Source organism: Corvus kubaryi, unplaced genomic scaffold, assembly GCF_017639235.1.
Source record: "Corvus kubaryi isolate FWS band 111438036 unplaced genomic scaffold, C.kubaryi_AGA036_p1.0 66, whole genome shotgun sequence".
Lineage (NCBI taxonomy): Eukaryota > Metazoa > Chordata > Aves > Passeriformes > Corvidae > Corvus > Corvus kubaryi.
In genome coordinates this window covers 32011611-32028503 of record NW_024582054.1, presented here as the reverse complement: position 1 = coordinate 32028503, position 16893 = coordinate 32011611, and the positions used below count along the sequence as shown (strand labels likewise).

At 49.1% G+C, this 16893-nt stretch overlaps 1 protein-coding gene and 1 long non-coding RNA gene across 3 annotated transcripts in view; one reads left to right on the top strand and one right to left on the bottom strand.

Moving 5' to 3' along the window:
* The window catches only part of ARMH4 (armadillo like helical domain containing 4), a 53671-nt gene extending 42912 nt beyond the window's left edge, over window positions 1–10759 (bottom strand). Inside the window, exons 1-4 of one of the 2 annotated variants that reach the window (XM_042047553.1) lie at window positions 10718–10759; window positions 3568–4954; window positions 2435–2647; window positions 998–1216 (exon numbers count right to left, since the gene is read on the bottom strand). In XM_042047553.1, coding sequence (XP_041903487.1) covers window positions 998–1216; window positions 2435–2647; window positions 3568–4897 — 1762 coding nt within the window. In that variant the 5' untranslated portion in view covers window positions 4898–4954; window positions 10718–10759. Of the gene's footprint in view, window positions 1–997; window positions 1217–2434; window positions 2648–3567; window positions 4955–10717 lie in introns of those variants that run through there. The other variant, XM_042047554.1, reaches the window with a different exon arrangement.
* Window positions 6053–16596, top strand: LOC121673813. Its single transcript, XR_006019313.1, has 3 exons — window positions 6053–6145; window positions 7572–7573; window positions 16571–16596. It is a non-coding gene; the product is annotated as an uncharacterized LOC121673813 (long non-coding RNA).
* Window positions 16597–16893: the final 297 nt, after the last annotated feature.

The following is a 16893-nucleotide window of genomic DNA, read 5'->3' as shown; positions in this document are numbered from 1 at the left end:
AGCCTCCTGAATAATACTGCCCTTGCTAAGCAGAGACCTTATTTCCCAGCCTGAAAGATCAGCTTTTCCCTACACACACGACCTTTCCTTCCCCTGCTGCCACTCTCCTGTCAGCACCACATCCTTGCCTTGCCACAGACATCCAAGATTCATCCTGGCAAGGGGAGAATGCTGCAGTTGGAGTCCCAGAGAGCTCGGGAAAGGCTTCAAAGCCAGCAGCAAGCCAGGAACTTGCAGTGGGGAAGACTCCCAGCTTCTGCTGCCCTCTAAATTTAACAGGAGTGAGAGTTATTGCTTCCTGCAGAGAAAAGATGCTGATAAGCTGTTGTCTGTAGCACCCCACCTCTACTCAGAGGAGAAATACCATCTGGCAGTGCCACCCCTGGAGAGCTGCCAACCTTTGCAGTAAAATACTAAGGCAAGAGAAGGTCAAGATAAAGGAAGGGGAGCAAAAATAGGCAGAAAGATTAATTCCTGCCAGGTGGTGTCAGTCCAAACACTGGAGCACAAAACTGGATGGATGAACAAGCAGAGAGGAGCTCAAGTAGGAAAAAGAGCAAGAAACAATTCTCTGCAGGAAAATTGTGGGTGAGGTGAACAGAAGACAGATCAGAGCTGCAGAGCAGCTCCAGGGCAGGATCTGCTTCACCTCAGCACCCCTTGGTGGGTGTTCCCTGGTACAGAGGCTCTGCAGTGGATGCACACACCAGCATCACAGGTGTGCAGAGCCAGACCCTGCTGCAACAGCAACACCACTGCTGCTCCCTAGCCAATAAAAAACCCATCCCCATCCACCACAGCCACTGGAATTGCAGGCATCCTCCAGGACACTGCTCATTGCTTGCTTCCTGTGCCTCCTGGGAGAGGACAGGTTGGTCAACAACTTTATTGGGAACAAGATGTGCACATAGGTGTGAGCCAAACTGACAAACTGGGGGCTGTCAGGGCAGGTGTGGCACTCCACAGGAGGCCACCTGCCCCTCAGTCTCAGGGGTACCTTCTGACTCCAGGCGGTCCAGCCCGTAGGTCACGGCTGTGCTGATCCTCCTCACAGAGGGAAGAGCTGTCCTCCTGACAGAGGAGGCCACTGATGCTGGCGTTACCAGGACCACAGTTCTGCTGGATGGCTCCTCTGTCTGTCCAGATGGGGTAGAAAACATCCCACCAGGGGCTGGAACAGCCTTCTCACTGGTGACCAGGATCCCATCTGTGAGATCTGCAGAAGACAGGGAACAGCAACCATTCAGGACCACAATGTTTTAAAAAAAACCCAAGAAACTCCTTAATGAAAATTTAACTCAAAGGGAATTGCCAAACTTTTGCTTCCTTCAAGATGTGATGCTGCTGTAATGAAACTTCCTCCTCAAGGGCAGCCAGCAAAAGAGGTTCCCCTTAATGAGGGGGGGAACCCTTAAAGGTTTTAATTCCATTGCTTTGAGGACAATTCATCACCACACCCTTGCAAGATCAGAGCACCAAGACTCCAGCTGAGAACTGAACCAAGTGACAGATCTAATAGTTCATTACAAAGATAAAAGTTGGTTGAATTTATAATTAAATCCTAGAAGCAAATTAATTAATGGAAACAGCCAGAAGAACCTTCTCCCTTTCACAAAGGGACCCTAAATTTAGAATTACAATGCAAACAGCTTTTTTCTTTTGATGTCCTGCAATATAAGAATTACCAGCAAAGCTGCCCAGCAGCAGTTTCATTACAGTAGTCCCCACTACTGCAGAAATACACTCCAGCTCAAGGCCAGCCTTGTGCTGAGGGAACCCTTGCTACACCCCTGTCAGGAAGACACACTCCCACAGGTACCTGCCAAGGTGACACCAAGCCAGCAGGCAGCAGCTACGTGAACATGACTGCTCAAAGCATTTCTGTATGACTACATCAACCTGAGAACAATGCCCCATTCCTCAGTGAAAGTGAGTATCAGTGCAAGCTTCCACACCCAAGGGCTTGCCAGGCTCTTGCAGGAGGGTGTCTTTGCCCCACCATGGGCTCTCATGTTACCCCAATGAAGTATTTTCATCCTCTGGACTGAGCATCAGCAATCCGTGACTGCCTTGGGCTCCAGAAGCAAAAACTCTCCCTCCATAAATAAAAAAATTGCTTAAGTGTCTAAAGATTGCTAGCAAGGACAGATAAGGGGCTTGTTTGGTTTGGGGCTTTTTTTTTTTTTTCCCAACCTCTACTCCAGCTATTTGGGGAAAAAAAAATCCATATACTGGCAAGTTTCAGCATGGTGGATCTCACAGCATGGGCAGAATGCAGTGGCAGCCCAGGGCTAGAAGCAGTGTGAAGACTGTTAGCAAAAAAAAAAAAGTCACTTAAATAAGGATGTTGTGTTGAGACTGGAGTGTGCAAGCCCTGACACTGGTTTCAGATATAACATCCCATCTAGTGTGAGTCCTTGAAGCAGAATCCTACCTTCTGCATCCACAGGGTTCACTGTAGAGGAAGCACCAGTTGCCACCAGCACCTCACTAGCACTCGGAGCCGTCAGCATCTGGGTGTCCTCCCCACTGTTCTCCTGAGGAAAGCTTGCAGCCCCTGTTCCCTGGGTGGCACCAGGCAGCTCTGTCACAGCTGACAGAGCAGCACCAGCCTCCTGGGCAGCTGTTGTCACCTCCTGAGTAACACCTACAGCAAGAACACATGTCAGGACAAACTCACAGGACAGCAGACAGCAGCAGAGCACACAGCTGAAGGAATATAAAAGGAATGTAACTCCATGCAGTAACAATTCCAGAGCCACAGTGCCAGCAGCAGGTCCAGCCAAGCATCATCAGGGCAGCCTTCAGTGACCAGCCCCCACTGAAACCTCAGCTATGCAGAAGGGTTTATTTTTGTTGCACAAGTCTTACTGAGAGTGTTGTTTCCCCAACATCTGGGAAACAGCAGAGAGGGAACCTGCTGACAAGTGAAGTGCTTATAAATTAATCTAGAAATTAATCAGTCAGGTTTCAGCACCAGCCTGCAATTAGCTTCCTTTCTTTTACAGAAAAAATTAGGTATTTTGGATGCGGTGAAAGGAAATCATCCTTTTGCATCTGCAGCCAAAGAGGGAAGAATAAAGATGCCCAGCAATTAAAAAGTCCTCATCAACCTAGAAACATGTCATTGCCCAACACCTGACCAGCCTTTTTTTTAGCACTCCCTTTATATTTTAAACACTAAGCAGGAGCACTGTCATGAAGCTGAAGGGGCCATCTCTGGAGGTCTTTACAGGGCAAGGTGACACCATCAGCCTGTGGCAGGCTGTCCAGGAGGAGCAGCTCTGCCTACAGGTAAGAGTTGGGACAAGTACTGGACAGCCACAGCCTGGCCACCACTTCACTATGAGGGGAGGATACAACACCAGCAGTTTCTGTCATAAGGGACAGCAGCTCTCTGCACAGACCTCTTGACCTGAGCATCCTTGTAAAGCCACTTAGGGCATCAGTGGCTCACAGTCCGCTGGTACAGCTTGCTTTAAGTCCCAGAAATAAAGCACTGATTGCCAAGAGCATCCCTGCTAAACCCCCACTGAGAGGCAAGTGTCTGTAACAGGCAAGTTTTACCTTTCCATGAACTCTCCAGAGTAGGAGAGAGCTCAGGCTGGGTATCTGTCACCACAGCAGCCTCCGGCTGTGATGGAGGGACGCTTTTCTCCTCCTCTGCTGTGACTGCACTTATGTTTTCCAGTGAGCCAAGATCAGCTGTGTCTGCATCTGACAGGTTCCCAGTGTGGAAAGTGTTGCTGCTGCCTGGGGAAGTCGCAGGCAGCTCCTCGCCTTGCACTGGCACTGTGCAGTTGGTCTCCTTGGCAAGCTCGGGAGCTGGTGGAGGAGACACAGGGGAGGGCACTGCTCTTGTTGCATCTTCTTCCTCCACCACACCTTCCTCAGGGGTCTGGGATGGTTCTGTTGTCCCCAGGTCCTCTGTCACCTCATGAGATAGGCCTACTCCTTGACTGATGTCCCTGAGTTTTGTGTCATCCCAGTCAGGTGGCACAGTGTCCATAGGGGGGATGGCAACAGTGCCAGCTGTAGTGGGCAGCTCTTTTTGCGTGGCACCTGTCCCTGCTTCTGGGTGAAGGGTGGCCTCAGTCACCACAAGGGGATGTTTGGCAGCCACAGATACTGGTGGAGCCAGGGCTTTCAGAGGGCTCCCTGTGTGGGCTCTCAGCATTCCCAGCTCAGGGGTCACACCCCGAGCCTGGGGAGTTGGGATGGCAGGGTGGTCACTTGCTGCTTCCCAGGTGGGAGAGCTGGGGTTCAGTGTGGGCTGGGGCACAGCTGAGGGGTGTGAGGTGCTCTCTGCTGCCTCCTCCTCCACAGTGGTACCAGAAAGGGTGTCTGCTGAGGGGCCAGAAGAGCTGGGCTCCACTGCCACACCACTCTCTGTGGTGGCCTCACCAACGGGACCACCAGACTCCTCCTGGACTGGAGGGCTCAGTGTGGTCACAGCTGTGGTCAGCATGGCCTTGAGTGCTTCACCCTCACCCAGCTGTGACTCTGTGGGCACCAGCTCCTCCTCATGCACAGCAGGCAGTGCCCCAGCAGAGGGGTGATCCCCCAGGCCCTGGCTGCTGGGGATGACATGGCTCAGGCTGGCAGAGAGCGCTTCTCCTCCTGCAGTAAAAGCTTCATCTAAGGGTGTCCCAGATGGCTTCGCTGACACTTCACATGGCTCTTCAGAAACTGTCTGCTCAGAAGGGCCCAGATTGTTTTTCAAGTCCACCATGCCTGTCCTGTCATCTTCCAGCCCATTCCCTGCCCAGGGGCCATGCTGGACCTTTGTCACATCCCACTCCTCCAGAGGCTGAGCTGCAAGGCATGTAAGGCTGGAGGACAAGAGCAGGATGCTGCAGGTGACCACACAGATGTTAAATCCTATTGATCTCCTCATGGCTGAGAGGAGATGTGTCCAGAAGCCTGCAAGGCTGACAAATCAAGAGTGCAAGACCTAGAAAGGGAAAGAGGAACCAAGATTACATATACTCATAACCACCCACAGACCCAGGGCCTAAAATAACTGGGTGACCAACTCTATGGCCAGTTGTGAGCAGACCCCTCCTACAAAATTCCAAGCAATGAATTCCTCCATCTCTTTTACTGTTCTTAGCCTACCCTACCTGGAAATGTCAGACAAGACCAAATGTTGATCTGAAGCCCAGGACAGACCTTGCCCAGCTCTCACCCCAGCAACAGAGTGCTGTGCTCTACCCAGCAGGCATCAGACCTGCAAGCAATGCTGTGGATCAACCCATTTGTCCTAAACCAAGTCCAAAAATGACACTTGCCAGGACCATGACATCTCGGGTTTGTTATGGCCAGCCCTGTTCTGTGCATTGGCACAGGGGGAAACCAAGGAATCCGCACAGAAAACAAGATGGGTCTGTGGGGGAGAACATAGGACTGGAGCCACACCAGGAGGCTTTAGGGCTGCATCTGTGCCATGTCCTGGCTGAGGTCCTTGGCCCCACAGAGGAAGCTACAGCCCAGACAGCAGCACTGCTGCATTAGCACAGTGCCCAGGCTGCACTGCACCATGGAGGCACTTCCAGAATCTCTGTGTGAGTCAAGAGTTTCCAAGGGAGCACTGAACCTGTAGCCCAGCAGTGATCCAGCCAGCTGACAGCCTGCCCCTGGCAAGCTCTGCTGCCTCCAGGCACACAGCTCCAGCATCCAGACACCTCCCTTGGGCATGTGCCTCAGTCCTGGGCTACTCCACCACTCCAGAAGACCATCCCATCCAAGGCCCCACTCGTCCCATGTGGGACAGCTGCTCACACCAGTCCCATGCACACAGCAAACATCCCTCTGTCACACAGCAGAGGCGGCTGGTCACAGGCACAGTCAAGCCCTACTGCAAGGGCCTCCAGCCATCAGCAGCTTCACATGCTTTGTCTCATGTGTTTCTCCAGTTCTGTGGCCAGCTCTGGGGCCCCCAACATGAGAAAGACATCAACCTGTTAGAATGAGTCCAGAGAAGAACCACCAAGTTGATCACAGGGCTGGAGCACCTCTACTATGGACACAGGCTGAGAGAGTTGGAAGCTGGAGAAGAGAAGGTTCCAGGAAGACCGCAGAGCAGCTTCCAGTGCCTAAAGTAGCTCCAAGAGAGCTGAAAAGGGACTTTGGAAAAGGTCATGGAGTGACAGAGCAAGGAGGAATGGCTTTCACCTGACAGAGTAGGTTTAGATAGGATATTAGGAAGAAATTCTTAACTGAGGGTGGGAAGGCCCCATCCCTGGCAGTGTTCCAGGCCAGGTTGGACAGGGCTTAGAGCAACCTGGAATAGTGGAAGGTGTCCCTACCCACAGCAAGGGGTGGAATGAGGTGAGATTTTATCATTCACAAGTGAACTGCTCTTACCTTTGGGCTGCAGGACTAATAATAGTAAGGAAAGAGGTTGGGGTTGTCAGAACCACCCCTCAGTCTTCCAAAGAAGAGCAATGGTCACCCTGTGCAGTCTTGCTGCTCACAGGCACCAGGATAAATCCTAAACCTGCCACACTCCTCATTTCCCCACCCAAACAGCACTTACAGGAGTATTACTCACATTTGTACCCACAGAGTGCAGCAACACAGCTCAGAGTCAATCACTGCAGGCTCCAGCATCTGGCTGAGCCTTCAGGGCACACTGAGTCACTTTTTCCATTCTCCCTGAAGCCTCATCCCAGCAGTTTGAGCTGCTGCAATAATTCCCCATCACAGGCCACACACATGCACCAGGTGCTCAGGGACAAGCAGAAGCCACCAAAAACCTCCTCACCAGCCTAGATACCTTCCACTTTATTTTTAGCATCTTCTATCTCTGAAGGATGGGTGGCCACCCATCTATTTTCTCTATTCCCCCCATCAAAAAATAGCTGAAAACTGACAATATTTAGCTCTTCTTCCAGGCTAATTCTTTATTCACTTTTGTAATTAAAAAGCACAAAGAATATATTATTCAAGTTAAATTGTTAGTGCCTAACTACATGCATCTGACTTACCATGCAGCTGAATATAAATCACATTCACCTCACACCCCTTTAACAAGTGCCTGTTAAGATCAGGCATACTGAAACATCAAGAAGTTGGGGTTTTTTTTTTTCTATTTAAAAAATAGTTTGGCTCTAAATACAACTTCTCAAGAAGTCAGGAGCCTTTAGGTGGCACAAATGCTTTCTGCAGTGCTTAAAGCTAAACAGAACTCCAGCTGCACTAGAAAAGCACTTCTCTTGCAGTCATACACATTATACATATGTATATACACATCTGTACAGATAGTTTGTAGCTTTCTAGCTCTAGGCTCTCCACTAGCCCAAGACATTCAGAATGTGATTAGGAGAAAAACTAAAATGTTTATCTCCTCCCAACAAGCTTACTCCATCTTTACTAGCACCTTTCCTCCTTCTGGCTGGTAGATAATGTGGGCACTCAGTACCAGCCTGATAAAAGAATTCCTGGAATCCTTTGGGCAGCCTCATATTGTTTCCCCCAGTCTGAAAAGCCCTGCTGGCCATAATCCTACATTTCTATAGGGCAAAAATCATATTAGAGTGTTATTTGCTCTGGAAATCCACAACAACCAGATGTAAGCTAACCTAGACCTTCACACTCAGTGAAAGCAGGAGATAGAGGCATGGAGCTTGCTGCAGGATAATGGCACAGGTTCAAACTTCAAAGAAGATTAGTCAGGGCTTAAGATCTACTTAGCTTTAGGAAGAGGCTGGATTAGAGAGTGTATGAACAGCAGTGACCTGGCTATCTCCTTAAGCAGAGTTTGACACCTTGCTGTAGCACTTCCACTGAATGCAGAAGCTGCAGGTACCTGGCTGCAGAGCAGTTTGCTCCTCAAGCCACACTGAGTTATACATTTATCCTCCCATCTGGCTATTTTTATAGTCAGCCTGCTCTCCAGCCTCAGCCAGGCGATAAAAGCAGGCTGGAACACACTGCCCTGACCAAGCACCTCCTCTGTAGTAAGCCTGAGCTTTTCTCTTACCAGCCTGAAGGTAGTACCTCAATATTTCATGCTGCAGGAACTCCTCGTCCCCAGATTTCACCTGGCATCCTCAGAGCTGAAGCCCTGGAGGCAGCTGCCAAGCACTGGCCAGGCTCTCAGTGGAAAACTAATCCTTGCTTCCAATAGGAAGCACACACTGAGGGCAAGAGACAGTACCAGCTACTTCCCCTGCACTTAATAACACCAAATCCCAGGAGATGCAGTTCCTCCAGCCGCAAAGGCAGCGCAACTGCAGGCAGCCAGGGAGCTTTATCTTTAGTATGGAAAATAATAACTTTTCTTTTAACACCTGGTAGGCTGGAAAATAACACAAAGCACTGCTGGGCTGAAAACAAGGGCCAAAAACTGGGCATCTCCAGGAGCTACCCACAAGAATAAGAACCACCTACCTCAGTGGGGAAGTCAGGAAGCTGAGGGACAATAAACATAAATTGGTCACCAGCTGAAGCAGTCTCAGTTGGATCTTTCTGAGCCAGGCTGCTTCCCTGCTCCATACAATTAGCACTTGCAATAGTTCTTAAACCATTAAGCCCTCTGAATTCTGGAGACCTGTTTGAAACCAGCTCTTGGGGGGACCAACAAAAGCCAGCTCAGAAGGAGCCCCAGCCTGTTATGGTCACTCCAACAGGGCAGGCTTGCAGGGGACAAGCACAGAGCAGAGCAGATGTCTCTCCTTCAATAGCCGTTCCTTGCATGGACCAGTGGTTTATGGACACATGCTGCAAAGGATTAAACTCCCCCCTGTGTCCCAGCTGTGTGCAGCTACTCCCTCGGAGAGCTTTTTGAGAGTTTCACCCAGCCAGTTAACATAGAGAAACGCCCCCCCCCAAAAAAAAAAAAATTAGCTGTTATTTTCTGTCTTTGGCAAGTTATGGTTATGTAGCCAAATTGTTGAAACAGTGAGGGGAAAAACAGTATCGAGTTTTCAACTCTAATTAATAACTCTGCCCTAACAATCCCTCCGATACAGGGAGGACACTCACTTGCAAGATGAAGTGGCTGCACGCATCAAAGCGGAGAGCACAGGACATGAACAGGTGAGCCCCAGACAAATCTCTGTCTCGCCTTTGAGCACAGCTTCTCACATCTCCAAGCACAAGCTTGGTGTCAGCCTGGGCTGTGCTCAGCTCCGCAATTCACCTGACAATTGATAAGGGAACCAGACAAAAAAGCTGCAAGTCTTTTAATGTGAAAATGTAGCCAAAACATACAAGTCAAACAACTGCCAGCCGCCAAGTGCTCTGTTACAGGGTGCTAATGTATGCCATCCAAGCCTCATTACTTGTGCTGAATACAAAAGGCAGCACATAATACACTGCAGAGCTCCAACTCCTACTTTTGTGCACAAGCCCAGAAAAATTCCTTCATCTCATCTTGCTTTATGTCCTTGCCCAGTTCAACCGAGTGAATTGGTGAGCTAATGCTTTTACAGCACATACTTCAGGGAAACAGACCTCAACCAGTTCGATCACCTCCAACAGCGACACGACTCTACACCAGCCACCAACACGAAGTCAGGTGAGAAAAATTATGTTGAGACAAGCACACATCAGAGGGGCACATCCTCCCCTACCCTTGAGGATGCATCCTTACAAGCAAACAAATGAGATATTGATATTCTGTAAGGCCAGCTTCCTACCAGTCCCAGTGAGAAACCTTAATACATAACACACCACCTCCACTTCCAGCCTCGGCATTCCAGCAGTAGTTTCTTCGGGGAGCCAGAGACACAACATGTTTTAGGGATTATTCCCCCAACCACCAAGCGATCACTTGCTTTGTTCAGAACAGCACACGGACTACCTATGGAAATCCCTACTTGGATTTGCGAGTAAAAGCTGCATAGTTCTCTGTGGCTTCTGACCCGTGCTAGGTCCCCGGCACCACAGAAGTCTAAGGTCTACCAAATTCCTGAGGGATTAAGATAGGGAGGAGGGGGTGTTTAAGAATGAGGTCAAAGGGTGCAGCAGTTTTCAAGCAGGAGAAGGACAGAAATGCTGCTCCCCAGCCCGCCTGGGAGCAGAGGGATAGCACTCGGATTCCAATCAGCAAGAAACGCTCCACAATTTCAGCGCCTCACCTAACGCTGACACACAGCAGAGCTGGAGGATCATGAGTCCCTGCAGGTGAAGGTTTAAGAGCAGATTAAATGCACCTTGTCAGGCCCTTTTGGCTCGGGCGGAATCTGCGTGGGGTCCAGGGAATGGGATTAGGGCTAGCTCAAGGCTTGATTACACCCAGCACGCCGGGCACACGTCCATCTCCCCGTCTTCCTTAGTCATATTTACAGGTGACTTTACACCACAGAAGTGCATCCTTTCCCCACCCGGCAGGGGATCAAGTGCGAACAAACGTCCGGAGATTCCTCCTGCCCAGGCCCGCGACAGGACAGAGGAACAGCGGCGGTCACCCCCAAACCACCCCCGCGAGAAACATACACCCATTCCCAAAGATATTCCGAGCGAGCCCATCGGGACCCCCATCCCGGCAGGACCGCACCCCCCGCTCGCCCCGCTGCCCCTTCCCCATCCCCCGGGGCTGCAGGGACCAGCCGCTCGCCGGGAACAAAGAGCCGAGCCGAGGATGCGCTGCCCCGCGGGCAGCCGAGCATCGTCGGAAAAAAAACCCGAATCGATTCAAAACGCAGGAGCCCGGGGCAAACGCGGCACGGGGGTGCGGTGCCGGCTGGGTGCGTGTGTGTCCCGGCCTCACCTGGCTCCCGCCGCCGCCGCCCGGTGCCTCGCTCCCCCAGCCCCGCGGCCGCACGGGCGGAGCGGAGCGGGCCGCCCACCGGCGGGCGGTGTCGGGGGCCGGCCCGCTCCGCCCGACCGCCGGTCCCCGCCTGCCCCTGGTGGGCTTCGTGCTCCTCGGCACCCGCGTTTGCCGTTTGCTCCTTCTCCAAAGGGAAGTTTGGGCATCCAAGCCCTCAGCCCCCGCAGCTAGTTCTTCCTCAGTGCCGGACCCGAGGAGCTGCCGCTCTTTGCTTACAAGGGGCTGTAACAACAAGGCCTACGGCACCCTTAGTAGTTTTCCATCTATTACAGATTCTCCTCCAGTGTTTTCAGCTGCAGAGGTCACCTTCCCCTAATACTCCCTCTGCAAAGGAGAACAACTTCTTAAATAAGAACACGTGAATCAGAAGAGCTTAGTTCAATTCCCCTTTTTTGGATGCTTTGTTTTAAGCACCTATTTGGCCAGGACAGGTAAACAGTTCTGCTAGTGCTTTCCTCCTCCCACCCATTTTTTTTCCCCCAACAAACCCCCCATAACTAACAAGAAAACCTTTATACCATCACGTCCTTGCTCACACATCAATTCACTTTGCCAAAGAGCAACTCAGAAGCCCCATACCTTGACTCCAAACCCAATAGGTGAGACCAGCTCAGCTTCCTCTCACTCCCCTAAGCCCAGTATCAGGGGCACCACAAGGTCTCTGCTGCACACAGAGGGTTTTATACGCCCTCTCAGGCAGTGACTCATTCAGAGTGGGGCTGCAGCAGGTGCAAAGCGTTTGAGCTGGGCAGGGACAGGTGAGGAGAGACCATAATGATTTCTCACAGGAAGCAATGACCGGGATGGAGGGATTTTTGGGAGGTGGAATTGATAGGAAGGAATAGAGGGAAGGTATAGGACAGGTGAGTTAAAATCTTGACTTCCTTATGAACATGCCAGGTCTGCCACACGAAGCAAATCAGTGAATCCTCCAGTTATGACAACAAACTATAAAATAAACTCTTCCTTTTTTCCACACAAAGTGAGATGTAACCTGCTGGCACAGGTCACTCAGCTCTTTAGATAAACAACATAGCTGATGGAAGAAAATGAGATATTCCTTATCAACAGATTGTTCATTATTTTTTCTGTTCGTTGTGCTACTGGTAATAACATTTATATTAGTGATTTGCTCTCTTTGTGTCTCTAAACACACCCCAAAGTTTTACCTGTTTAATTTTAGAGAAACACTGTGTTTTCTACTGGATTTCAACCAAACTGGATTCAACCCAATTCATTTGGTTGTAGCACCGTGCGTCCAATATTAAAACTTCCAAAAGACAGATTTGTTGCAAGTTAGGGCAATTTTTTTCGGGGAAATATTGCTAACCCCTGCATGAGTTGAAAATAAAAGTGTTGAAGTGCCTGTATCAGCAATAAAGACAGCCAGTGACAAAAGGCATCAGAAAGAACTTCAGAGTTAGGCCTGGGGGAGGAAATGGTCACACAAAACAGTGGGGAAAGTCCCCTCTGGCTGTGCCTCTCTGAACTGTAAAATCTGGGAAAATTATTCATTAATCAATATTTCTAGTGCTGCAGCATCTTCATAAATAAAATACAAATATGTGAAAAGAAAGGATGTTGCCTTTCTCCTCTAAGGGAGATGGGGTGGGAGGGAATGAAGAGGTAAGAGCATTTTTCATGCCATTTTAAACACCATTAACTCCCGGGTTAGGGACTCAACACTCTTCACAGGTTCAACTTCAGTCCTGGCCAACTCATTTTGGCCAAGAGCTCTGGCTGAGAAGAGGGGGTGGCTCAGCCGTGCAGGAGGTGCCACCTCCCAAGTTAATGGTGCAGCCAGATTTTCCAGGAAACCAAAATCAATTCTCAAGGACAGCACTGCACCTTGTTGTGGGTTTGGGATTGATTCCCAAGATGTTCAGCTGTTCAGTGTGTGGGGAGAGGGGCAGGATGACAGAGACCACCCCAGCAGAAATCAGAGCCCTCAGGGATGAGTCCAGGGGCTGGGCTTCAGCGGCTGCACAATTTCCCCCTAACAGCTGACCTGGGATTCAGAACAAGGGATCTCCAAGTGGAAGATGTCCCTGCCCATGGCAGGGGGTTGGAATGAGATGATTTTTAAGGTTCCTTCCAACACAAACCACTCTATGATAGTGTTTTCAACCCCTTTTCTCTCTAACCTTTACAATTATTGGGAAAGTTAGTTAAAATGTAAAGCGTGTGTATCGGATGATTTACTGTTCCCTAAGGATGCAGAGCACTTAATAGACTGGAGAGGTTTCCACTTCCCCCTTGCCATCAACTCTGAACCCAGATTGGCACCGTGTCCTCTCAAGGTTAAATATTTCACTTAGAAGCACTGTAACCAAAATATCTGGTTATCTGTGGTTTTTTCCCTGCCTAAAATTGCACATTCCCCGTACGCTGCAAGTTTCTCTACCCCGCATAACCTGCCAAAATCAGAGGCTTCTGCGTTATCAACAAAAATATCTGCAGACTGAAAGAAAGAGGCATGATGAAAGAGGCAGAAATCAGAAATCACCAGAGAGCACTCTTTTGTTATTCCTTTCTATGGTTTATTAGTTGTAAATACTGATTTTTAACTCAGATCAGTATGCCATGGAGCATACATGTAACCAAGCAAAACAGGCCCCACTTCCACAGCACGATAACAAACATCCATGCCTCTCCCCTCTTACCCTTGCTCTGGGTTGAGACACTTCAGTGCAATCCTCTATTGGTCTTGTCCTTCAGGAATTCCCACCTGAGGTGAATTCAGAGACTAAATTTGGATGTAAACAGGTTCATTCTTCCATGCAGGTAGCGTAGCTGGGAAAGAGCGGCACTCATGTCCCATTCTCAGCCCTGCCTTGTTAGAGGACTTTCAAAACTGAATTTCACTGCTCTCAGCCTCCACTTCTTCTGTAAAATAACGATACCTAATTTTTGTAAGAGCCTCTTGTAAAATCTGTGTATTGTTATAGCAGCCAGCTCTGTTGTACAAAGTAATGATACATCAGATTCTTTTCAAAGGTGATATTCCTGTCGCAGTCTTATTGCAGAACCCAAAAAGTACCAATAGCATGTCCTAATTAAGAGACTAGGTCACATAAAAATTTATATGAAGATATATTTTGCCTGCATAAAATGAACTAAAAAAGTCATTGTCCTGACAGCAGAATGCTGCTCCTTATGCTGCTACTCCTGGCACCTGTGAGGAGATGTATCAGCCATCCTAAGTATGTCAGGACATGCCACAGAAGGTAAAGGCAATTTTAAAATAGTTACCGTTAATTTTGCTGCTGAATAACTTTCCCAAATTGAATATTGGGGACATCCAGCACACAAATCAGTGCACATGTCCATCACACAAATCAGTGCACATCTCCATCACAAGACTCACCTGTACACCAGCTGGTAGCATCCGTTTTAAGGGGGCTCTCTCTTCCCACTAAACAGCAGTCACTGGAATGGAGTAGCCATGAGTCTAATTCAGGGAAAGTGAGAACAGCTCCCCCTGTTACAGAGACGGAAGTTTGTTTAAAACAACTCCACTTTGAAAAAGTTTGTGACCAATAAATTGTATTGAATGTAATCATGTTAAGGACGAACAGATTTCTTCTTCCTCCAACAGCAAACCTGATAAATGTCAACTGCAATTAAAACTCAGTCAGGAGAATCAACTTGGATTCCTTTCATCCATGTATCTCACCGCTGGCACTAACAGGAAAGCTGGGCAAGGCCAGGTGATGCCAGTACAGCCCCACTGCTGGCTGGGATTTACAGTAATCAAGGAGGCACAGGATCCAGCTTCTGCTTCCCAGCTCTCGTGTTTCTGAAGTGCTCACAGAGCAGGAAAGCCGTAAGAACTTATTTTTGTCACTAAAGTCAGCAGATGTGACTTGGAGAGCACACAGAGCCCAGATCTGCTGAGTAGGAAATGCCATTTTTACACTCTCACTCTTCAGAGTAGAACCAGGCTTCTGCTGACTGGCCCAAGGTCACTGGAATCCGTTGCAGTTGCTCTGGGAATCCAGCCCGGGAGGACCAATGCTCACATCCATAACAGAATCACTGTACAGCCCCGGCTCTTCTTCATATCCTTCGACAAAATCGATGCAGTTAATGCCAAGGTACACCACATATTACAATTTTCCCAGAGATAAAGTGCTGAGGAAGCCATCCACGCGCATATTGGAGTCTCAGCTAAAACATGAACCATCTGTCAAGTCTCTTGGATACTTTTCCCCCCGTCCTACACACTCCACTACAAAGTTAGGCTGACAATAAAATAAAGCACTGGACCCACCACCCCAAAGCAGGCTGACCCTAAGCCCTGCTCTGACATTAAATCCTCAACTTCACAGAATCACAGAAACAGAGAATCATATAGGTTGGAACAGATCTCCAGGATCATTGAGTCCAACCTCCATGATCTGAAATATAATACCCAGAGGGTATTATAATTATATTGTTCACATAATACCCAGAGGGACTTTAGAAACTTCAGATTTCTTTTGCTTTTCAAAACTTGAGGTTAAATTAAACCACTGAATCCACAGGTTTTAGTACTGCCACTCCATCCCTCACAGTACAGCCCTTTCTAAAATAGCATTGAGGGGCTGAAAGCCCTCACCACAGGGACTTTTGGGGTCTTTCCCATGGATAACACATGGAATTGGGATTCTTGGGTGGGAGGAGCACTGTGTTTTAGAGTGAAACAGCAGTGCTCCAGACACCACCAGTGTTTTCATTACTCCCCTTGAGGATGTTTAAGAGCAGAGAAATACACATTTTTGTTTTGCAAACATTCAAATCAATTAAGCCAAAATCTTACAGCAGGACCCAGATCCAGAAATTAACAGAACCCCAAGCAGTGGGTTTTCCTTCTCAGTGTCCTTTCAGAGAGCTGATAAGTGGGTCCCTTGAATCCATGTGCTAGGAAAAGGTGAGGAAGCTCTCTGCGATCTCCAGAAGGTCTAAAGCTGGCCCTAAGTATGCAGTTCCTTGGTTTTGTGAGGAAGGGATGGGTACGTGCCCCTGTTAGCCTGCGCACAGAGATTAGGGAGGCTTAGAAGCGAGTACACAGATTAAGCCAGCCAATGCAGGGACACAGAAGACTGTTTATTTTCTGACCAATTAAAAATAATAATGCTTTGCTGTTGAAATATGCCTGGGTCCAGCTGAAATCCGAGTCTCTGCAGGGGTCCAGGCAGGCATTTTGGCTTTCAAGGGAGCAGAGTATTAGCTGGGCGTGCTGCTCCGTGCCGTAGCCACGCAGCGTTTGTGCTGCAGGACACATTCCTTTATGTTTGCAACGTTTGCAAGTGCTCCGCGGGGATTAATTCAGCTGAGAGCTGCCTGTTTCGGGGCGAGTACAGAAAAGTGATTTTCTTTATGAAAAACGTTCCCTTTTAACCCTCCGGGCGGGTTCTGCCTCTGCCACCTCGAGGCAGCGGCGCGGAGGAGGGAGCAGCGCTGCGCTGTGACAATGACGTGTCTGCAGGACATCCGAAAGGGTCTTTCTTCTGCCAGTGGCTTGAATACCAACAGGATCTTGAAAAAGAAAAAGGGGAGAGAAAAAGGACTGCATTAGGCAAAAAGAACTGTCCTACAAATTTTATTTTGTTGGAGCGATTCCAGTGGAGGCCACCGAGATGATCAGAGGGATGGAGCAGCACTGCTATGAGGAAAGGCTGAGAGAATTGGGATTGCTCAGCTGGAAAAGAAAAGAGAAGGCTTGGGGTGACCTAATTGTGGCCTTCCACTGCTTTAACATAGCTGAGAGAAAGTTGGAGAGGGACTTTTTATAAGGGCATGGAGTGACAGGACAAGGGGGAATAGCTTCAAACTGAAAGAGAGTAGGTTTAGATTACTTACTAGGAAGAAATTCCTGGCTGTGAGGGTGGTGAGGCACTGGCACAGAGAAGCTGTGGCTGCCCCATCCCTGGCAGTGTTCCAGGCCAGGTTGGATGGGGCTTGGAGCAACCTGGGATAGTGGAAGGTGTCCCTGCCCATGGCAGGGGGTGGAACTAAATGAGTTTCAAGCTCCCTTCCAACCCAAACCAGTCTATGATTCTATGATATAAGAGTTTTCACTGATTTCAATGGGCTGCTGTTAATATCTTGTATTTTTATGACCTTATGTGACC